Here is a 9932-nt window from a genome sequence, read left to right as displayed (position 1 = left end):
AAAATTGTAAGACAAATTGAAAAATGGCAAGAATTGTTGGAGGTTAATTTGCACAAGAGTACCAAACCTGGGACCGAGAAAGTTTGAAGAATGTTTTATTCTCTAATGAGACAAAATGTAATCTTGGCAGTCCTGATGGCTTCCAGTGTTACTGGCATGACACGGAGATCCCAACTGAGATGTTTTCCATATGGTGCAAGAGAGAAGGCGCCATCATGATCTGGGGTGTTTTTTCCTTGTGCAAGGGCGTCAAGCGGCAGGTGGATCAGATTGCATCCCTCATGACTGAGGGCCCTCGTCTATGTGGTAATGACAGGACAACGCTACAGTTCACAATGCTTGCCTGACAAAGGACTTCTTCCAGAGGAGTAACCTCACTCCTTTGGAATCCTGTGGGATCCCCTGATCTAAATCCAACTGAGAACATTCTGTTATGGATGGCAAAGGAAGTTTCCAAAATTGACATCATTTTCAGTGACAGTGGAAACCTCACATTGCCACTAGTGTCCTGGAAACACTGGCATCAAGCGTGCCCAAGCCAATTTTTGAGGTGATTAGCAAGAATTGCTATAGAGCTACGATCTTACAATTCTGATCAGTTGTCTCACGCCTCGTTCTTTGTTTTGCTTTCAATGTTTACTTAGAACCTTCATAAGATCCAACTGTGCAAATGTTCTTAAAATGCTAATCAGGAGTATATCTCATTAGAACTAATAAATACCAAGCTGAGATATGAAAATGCTCCTTGGACTGCACTTTGGACATCTCTGCTTTTGTTTCTTTTACGGAGGTGCAAGTGCATCAGTAAGAGTTTGAACAGGGTGATGACTATTACATTTTTGGTAAAATTCCTTACCTGAAATGAAGCATATTGAAATTTAAATGGTCTTTTCCACCTCCAAGGCACTCAAAACGCTTTGACACTGTTTACACTTACCTACTGAAAAGGAAAACAATAGAAAGCAATGCCTACTGATGACGCAGCATCAGGCACAACTGGGGGTTCAGCATCTTGCCCTAGGATACTTCGCCATGATCACAGCAGAGGAGGAGGATCGAACCTAGAAACTTCAGCTGGGCCACACCGCCCAGCCTTTTTGAAGCCATTGCTCATTTGGGAGCCATGGCAGAGAAAATAACGGCAAGCGATTTGTGAGCTCTGTTTTTTTTTAGTAGGCATTTTTATGATGCAAATGTATTATGCTTTTGAACACATTTTGTTTTGAGAAGCCGAACTCTTTACTTAATGGTGCCCAGCAACTCACTGGCATCATTATTACTTCATTATTCTTGCTATTTGGATATTCATTCATTCATTTTCTACCGCTTAAGAGGGTCGTGGGGGTGCTGGAGCCTATCCCAGTTGTCTTCGAGCGAGAGGAGGGGTACAGCCTGGACCGGTGGCCAGTCAATCACAGGGCACATATAGACAAACAACCATGCACACTCACATTCATACCTATGGACAATTAAACTAGCATGTTTTTGGAATGTGGGAGGAAATCGGAGTACTTGGAGAAAACCCACACAAGCACAGGGAGAACATGCAAACTCCACACAGACATGGCTGAGAGTGGAATTGAACTCGGTTCTCCTAGCTGTGTGGCATGTGCGTTAACCACTCGATCGCCGTGCAGCCGCTATTTGGACAGTGAAATGTAATTCAAGAGGCACTGAATTCCTCTCCTCAGGCTGCATGCATGAACCGGAAGGCCCTTGTCACTGTCATACTTCCATAGAGAGGAAAAGCCTTTGTTTTGTCCAATGCATTAAAGATATATTCGGCTGAATGCATTGATGAATTTGACCATCAAGATGGATGAATGGCTGCAATATCTATCCAAGCTAACCAGAAGTTGATCAAACTTTTACAACAAAATATCATAACTTCTCCTGGAAAAGGATACATGCACTCCAAGTGCAAATGAAAGGGACTAAGAAGTGTTAGAAAACAATTGCAAGACATTTTAACCAAAGTATTTTATTTTCTTCGTGTTCATGTTGTCCTCTCAAGAGGACAAGTTGTTCTCAAGATTTTATAACTAGTAACTATTAACTATATCTAATTAGTTTAGTTAAAGTAATTTGCCTCACACCAGGGGCGTCACTAGGTTCTGAGGACAGGGGGGCTTAGCCCTCTGGAGGATATGATTGAATGTAGTAGACATTCAAAAAATACAAAAAATACAAAAAAACGGGATATAAATTTCACACTTTTGGACAGATTTAGTAGAGATTGTTTTAGGCCACCATTAAATTTACACAAGTACACACAATCTACACTGCAAAACCGCTGCTCAAGCTCTGCAACCATTCTGTCGGGTGGACAGTGATCAATAATATAATAATCATTATTATATTATTAATTAGCCTATTATTATTGCTATCATCATTATTCTTCTTCTGATTATTATTACTCTCTACTCTCTACTGCAAGTAGTAGTAGTAGGCTAGTAGGCTAGCTTTTTCCATATTACGTGAAATTTGTCCGAGATTTATTTTGTAAAAAAAAAAAAAATCTATAATTTAAAAAAAAATCAATAAAAAAATATGAAATTATTTAGGGGGTCTTAAGAACATTTTAGGGGCCAACCTAAACTAGGCTAATGACGCCACTGCCTCACACAAATGACACTATGCTATTTCATGTTTTAAAGAATTGTGGTCATTTGTAGGAAATAGTGATTACACAAACATGCATTGCAATATACAAAATAAACATTAAAAAAATACTAATACTAATATGGAGTATGGACATTTATTATGTTAATATCAGCATAACCGTATTTGACAGAAAAAATAGACTCGGGAGAGCTCAGCACCATGGACAGAGAGCCCCCCTCCCAACCTTGCCTCCCTTCTCGGTCTCATCCGGGCGCACTCGGCAGCTGGCTGCGATACAGCTCCTCCCTCTTGTGTGTGTCTTTCCTCACCAAACATCCTTGGACGTGGACAGTTTCACTGAAGAGGACTTTCCACTCTGAAATAACCGGAGCGTGAATCCAAGCGTCATTTTTGTTCTTTTTGACAGAAAGGTGTCGGAGAAGAACTCCAACGGGCAATCACCCCCCAATTCTTTGTCAGCGATGGGGACTTGGACTGGCTTCTGCCCAGGCTTGCACTTATTTGTGGGTGTGTGGCTCTTGATCGCCTCTAACACCTTCCAAAGCACCAAGGCGGAGATACGTTGCGCATCTTGCCCGTCGCCCGTTCAACTTCACACGGGTGAACTGCGCGCGAAAGCCACAGATGACCCAAACCTCCTCAAAAACATCCGAGCGGAGTTTAGGGAAGTCGGCATGGCGCACCAAAATGCTCGAATGGACGGCAGCGGAAAGATTGTCCATGAGTTTAAGAAGAAGTCCACTGTGAAAAGTGGGGCAAAATTAGAGTCTGCCTTTGCGCATCAGAGAGCGAAAAGAAGCAGTTCTGAATTTGGAGAGTTTAGGCTGGCCGACCAACCGGGCCGGAATTCGGGCAGCACCCTGGACCAGCTCAGGTCTTCTGGACAATTCAAAAGAAACAGGGACGACTGGAGAATAAATAACCGCCAGGATGAGCCAAAGCTCACCAGCAGCACTTTCGCCCTGACCGGAGACTCTGCGCACAACCACGCTGTGGTCTACTGGTCTGGACTAAACAGCAGCGTAAGTCGATCTTCATTCTTTCAAATTGACTCATTTCTAAAAGTTACCGGGCTTAATAACACTCTAGAAATAACACTTCCAACTGCGTTTCGCACAAAGTTGAATTAGCAAGAAACAGGTGCATTTGGAGGCTGCACAACTCTAGCTGCAGTTACGCACGGAAACAAAAAGCCCTCTCTGCTGTGGCGTCTATTTGCGTGACATTCCCCGAACATATCAGTTTATGTCCAGTTCAGTGCGGCACTGGAAGGTCACGCACTGTAAGTTAAGGATTTAGTTTGTCATGATTTGTAGCCTGAGAGAGAAAAAATCACTATGATTTATCTACGGTATGAGCTACTAATGCATGATTCATTCCTCCTGCTGCTGAAAAGGGCTTTTTCATCCAAATTAATTGGGGAGAAGAGCTAATAAATTATTGCTCCATCTACCACCAATCCGTTCATTTAGAGACTTTTTTGAAGGGGGGCATTGCTTTTTCTCTGCCCTGATGACATGTGCTAATTGTTCAAACGACCTGTGGATGACAATGGAACAATTATCATAATTTCTACATTTTGCAGTAGCCAAAAAACAACCTCAATACGTGATACATGTATATTAAATGAATACATTGTTGCAATAATGAAAAAAAAAAATCCATCCATCCATTTTTTATGCCGCTAAGCCTCACTACGGACCCGGGGGCGTGCTGGAGCCTATCCCAGCTGTTTTCGGCCAAGAGGCAGGGTACACCCTGGACTGGTTGCCAGTTGCCAGTCATGATGATTATTATCATTATTAAAATTAGAAGTAGTACAAGGAATATTACTACTACTACTACTACTACTAATAATAATAATAATGTATTACCAATATTACACCCATTCATTCATTCATTTTCTACCCCTTTTCCTCACGAGAGTTGCGGGGGTGCTGGAGCCTATCCCAGCTGTCTTCGGGCGAGAGGCTGGGTACACCCTGGACCGGTTGCCAGTCATGATGATTATGATTATTATCATTATTAAAAGTAGAAGTAGTACATTACATTAAGGAATACTACTACTACTAATAATAATAATAATAATGTCTTACCAATATTATACCCATATATTTTAATATCTATTATTAATTATATTATCATAGCCAGGATAATCTGGCTAAAAATCTGGATAAAAATATAATAATAATAATAATAATAATAATAATAATAATAATAATAATAATAATAATAATAATAATAATAATAATAATAATAATAATAATAATAATAATAATAATAATGATATATGTTATATTAATGTTATAATATTAATGTTGTGATGGTTGTGGAACTTGTCAAAATTGTCCATTCATTTTCCATGGCAATGTTGTCCTAAATGATAGTCCTAAATGAACTGAACATTGTGATGTTGGAATGGTTTGAAGTGATTGAGAAACGTAGGTGACTGTCAAAAAATGATGTAGAATAAGAATAATATCACAGAGGTACCTCCATTTTTGTTATTTGTTTCAAAAAGTCCAATCAAAACTGGAAAAATCCCATTGGAAATAAAGTAAATCCAATGATTCTGTTCCAGACCCCAAAACATATTTTAATAGTATAACTGTTTTGCGATATTAGCTTTTTACATTTCTTCTATATTCACCAGGATGTAAAGTAAGCAGATAGTTTGCGTAACATTGTCATTTGAGTTGCCAGATTTGGTATTGGGCATGTCATCTTGTTTATCTAAATAAACAAGCAACGCTCGTATTATCATCTGTCCACATTTGTATTTATTATACTGCTGTCAAGAACTTCAAAAAATGGATTTCAGAAGAGGAACATAGTTCCAGTTAGTTGCCTGGGCCTTGGGCCTTACATAACGGGTCTGGCTTGTCAAAACAATATGCGTTCAAAAGAGTAATATGTTTGTTGTGTGTGTGATTTGGAACACATATGTAAACAAGATGGCTGCAATTTTCGGCTAAAGTCCTCATCACCGAAATTCGGCCAGAACTGGGCTCACGGGACAAAGTGGGGGCTTAGTCACCATTGATGCAGCACACTGCTCATGCGGATGTCATACAACTTTCATTCATTCATTCATTTTCTACTGCTTATCCTCACAAGTTCGCTGGAGCCTATCCCAGGTTACACCCTGGACTGGTGGCCAGCCAATCACAGGGCACATATAGACAAACAACCATTCCCACCCACATTCATACCTATGGATAATTTGGAGTCGCCAATTAACCTAGCATGTTTTTGGAATGTGGGAGGAAACTGGAGTACCCAGAGAAAATTCACGCATGCACGGGGAGAACACGCAAACTCCACACAGAGATGGCCGAGGGTGGAATTGAACCCTGGTTTCCTAGCTGTGTAGCCTCTGCGCTAACCACCCGTCCACCGTGCAGCCTGTCATACAACTTCATATCAAAAAATTGCAACTATATCTTGAAGTTTGTTTTTCCATTAGCCTTCGTACAGCTGCCTGAGTTTTGGTGGCCACTGTAGTCTTGCACGGTGCGTTGTATTATGGGTCACCGGACACGGTTTGTTGTTTTCCACCTCCAACAACTCAAGCACAATGAGCCCAATGCGTAAAAATTGATTTTCTAAAGAATACAACTTGAATGGAACAATAAATTCGAGATTTAAAAACAGATTTACATGGTAAAAAAATGTACTAAATATGATTAATTAATCACAACTAATGCTTTAATTTGACACCCCTAGGGTTAATACCACAAGCTTTGAAGTATCAATGGGTATGTTACAATTGCATTTAAGGGAGTGTTTGAGAGGGATTGACTGGACAACAGGTCAGTTTTATTGTGTATCCTACATGGGGGACAGCCCCTCCCTCGTTAACACTAGAGGGTCCTTAAAAAACAAGAAAAATGTCACAATATGAATCAAAGACCCTATGTGAATTGCCATTGGCCTCTTTCTGGTTTCACATGATTAATTTGTTGTTGCGGCGGATTCATTTGCTTTATTCCATTTGAAAAAAAATCTCATTTTCAGGCTTGTCTCAGTTGATTATGACATGGTGCATGAACTTGTTTTTTACCCGCAGTAAAGACCCAGGCAATGTGAGCAGAACATGTTTGTGTGCACACACGCATGTTTGAGTGTGTGCTGCCTGCTGAGCCCAGAGCGACATTTTCCTGTGCCACTGCCCCTCGACTTAAAATCTTTGATCATCATGTTGATGACTGAGGCCATTATTTCAAAGTATTTTCACTTTTATTGCAAAAGAAATCTAAATCAGGCCTGGCCATAAGGCTTTTCCTCATGAGAGATATGCTTTTTCAGCTTCATCAAGCGCTGGTGCATGTTTTGCTGTGAATGGAGTGCGAAGACAGGGAGATTAAGCGTGAAGTCTTCTGACTTGTCTCAAGTGGTAGTTAAGTTAAAGCAAGAGTAAGTGGCTTGCTAATAAGAACGGCTGGCTGGCTGCAGCTTGGATCAGTCGCTTTAACCCTGAGTGCTTTTTCACTGCCACATTTGGTTTTAGCCTCCATTTTCCCACTGCTGAGGTGTTTGTTACAAGAAAATCAAGAGTATTGGATGTTCAATCAGACTCTTCGAGTCACTAGAGCCACCCTGATAGCTCAGTGATAATTCAAATCCCTGTGTTGTTCAATTGCGGGACATTTGTTGCACTTCATTCTGCTTCCTCTATGGCTTTTCTTGGTGTTTCATACATGTTTTTCCGCTGTTTTTTGTGTTCTGTGACAAGTACATACAGTGTCATATTACACGCAATAACGTCAGAGGCTTAGTTGGTCCTGGGATTGCTAAATGTGAAAGGGTAGTAGACAAATAGGGATGGTTACATGACTTACAGTATTCCATACATCCATTTTCTATGCAGCTTATTCTCACAAGGCTCACAGGTATGCTGGAGAGGCAGGGTACACCCTGGTGTGCCTTACAGTATTAGTTTATCAATTTACCCATTTTCTTTCAAGGGGTACCTATTATGCTTTTTCCATGTTTCTGACCTATAAATGTAGTTAGAATGTTGTATTCTTGCGTTAAATGATGCCAATGTTTCAGATAATGAGGTCTGTGCATTTGGAAGTGAGCTCTGAAAGAAGTTTGGGTTGGCTCAAAATGCTCGGTTTTTAAAAGGCGTGGTCAAACTCCCCCTTTGTGACGTCACAGAGGGGGAGTTTGACCACGTATATAAACTCTCTGCCCTGCCCCAAACTGTGCTTACCCTGCCCTGCCCCAAGTGCTCCTCCGCTGTTTACTTGCTAGCAATGCCTCGAAAGGGAACGCCACATTTGTTTCCAGTTCATAAAGACGGCACCATCAGGCACAAGTGATTGGAGTTCCTGATTCCAGATTGATTGATCAACAAAAGAAATGTATTTTAATCTGCCAACGCCATTTCACACTGGACTGTTTAGTGAACTTGGGTCATTATGGAGCTGGACTAGCCTACAAACTTGCTGAAGCCCTACACCTTTCCAACGTTACTTGGTGGTGTTGAAGAGTCAGAAGAGCAATCAGTAAGTATCAGTGTAAAAGCGCTTGTCTGTGTCACATTATAACATACAGGAAGCGGAGTTGCTTTCCTTTCCAAATTTACACTCACTGGTAGTCCTGCCAAACACATTACACGTTACCAATGCTGTTGAAAGGCTAAAATGCTGAAGCTACTTACCATTGAGAGACATCTTGAAGTAACCTCTTTTATTGATAAACTTCTAGATCAGATTTACAGATTTCAACACATATACCTGGATAATAAAAGCAGACATTTTAAAAAGATAAATCGCCGTTTATTAAACTGGAACTCTTTCTATGCACCGGCAATGTGATCAACCACAGTAGAGTGGGCGTGCCTGGAGGCAGGCCGTGGGTGAAATACAAAAAAAAAACTGACTGTTTTTGCGGGAACCACAAAATCCAAAGAAATACAGCTGAATAGGTGCAGATTCTGGAAGAACTAGAAAGCTTTCTGTGCTGGTTATTGTGTGTAGCCGCTCTATAGGAGTCCACAACTCAATACAAAGGACCAAAAAATGAGCATAATAGGTCCTCTTTAAAGCCATGTCCAAATGTGTAGCAATTTGTAGTGTTCCCGTGTAAGGATAAAGCATGACAAGAAAACCCTGCAACGAGGTCATCTATCATCTGTCAGTTCTCTATATGCTTGATGAAATCACAATCAACCTGACATGATCACACTCTGTCAGAATCAAACACTTGAGGGGGGCTTTGAAATTGATGATTGCTCTGACTGCATAATCACAGACTGACAGTCAGTTCTTTCTTTTGATATTACCTTGATACTGTATTGCTGTGACCCCATGAGGTCGGACTCAAACTGAAACATATTACTCACCAAATTCTTCCTATAATAAATAATGTACATCCAATTAATTCATTCAATGCAAATTTCCAGTACTGAGAGAAACATACTCATGTTGTAGTCATAGTCACAACGCTATTGTAGTCTTAAATTACTGCACCAAACAAACCTGTCCGATATGCATAATTGATGTCCAGCACTGTATGTAAGTAGAATTATGTAAAGAAAAAAAAGTATAATTATGTACAGCATATGTACATATACACACAATGTAAAAGGTAATGGTCTTCGGAAGAGCAAGGAACGAAACGAGGAAGCTTCAAATGACTCCAAAATCCTTCCTGCCATCTCATAGAAAGCATTTCTATGAACACAGTCCTTGAAATGAGGCAATGTGATTTCGGATGTAGCAGGTTCTTGTTCAAAAATCTTCAAGCGACTCATCACACACCTCAACCTAAATTACTGATGGAAATACATTATAGAGTGGCTTCATTCCTGCTGCCCCGGTGGCTGTGGAAGAAGAGAGAGGAGGAAAAAATAGAATATAATAAATAATGTAGCCTTCCAGCGGGCCTTATCTCCCTCATCACTCAATCTCTCCTCCCTCCCCTTTCTCTAATTAGTCTACAAATTTGTTTCGCTTGTTCCTTTTTCTTTCCCCCCCCCTTGTGACCCGACCGTAAGCAAGAAGACTCTATTTATTCCCGCAGTGAAGTAGAGTAAAATACAAACGTAGGCCATTAGAAAACACATGATAGACATGATATGTAGTATTCCACACTGTCTAGAGGGCTCTAATAATCTTTAAAACTATATTTTAAACATTGTAAACAGGTTTTCTATGCTATTCTATGAAAATAATCAATTTATAAATAAGGAATTATAGTTGGGTCTGGAACCAATTAACGTATGTATGTAAAAAAAAAAGTAAAATATAATAAAACACTGACTCAAATAAAAATGAAATAAATAATGTGCACTTGTA

At 40.2% G+C, this 9932-nt stretch overlaps 1 protein-coding gene across 1 annotated transcript in view; it reads left to right on the top strand.

The window, feature by feature from the left end:
* The first annotated feature begins 2925 nt into the window (after window positions 1-2925).
* Window positions 2926-9932, top strand: part of LOC131137935 (VPS10 domain-containing receptor SorCS3-like) — a 170606-nt gene continuing 163599 nt past the window's right edge. The window contains exon 1 of the mRNA XM_058086792.1: window positions 2926-3647. Coding sequence (XP_057942775.1) covers window positions 3087-3647 — 561 coding nt within the window. The 5' untranslated portion in view covers window positions 2926-3086. The remainder of the gene's footprint in view (window positions 3648-9932) is intronic.

This window comes from Doryrhamphus excisus, chromosome 1, assembly GCF_030265055.1.
Source record: "Doryrhamphus excisus isolate RoL2022-K1 chromosome 1, RoL_Dexc_1.0, whole genome shotgun sequence".
Taxonomy (NCBI): Eukaryota; Metazoa; Chordata; class Actinopteri; order Syngnathiformes; family Syngnathidae; genus Doryrhamphus; species Doryrhamphus excisus.
This window is presented reverse-complemented; position numbering and strand designations above follow the sequence as displayed.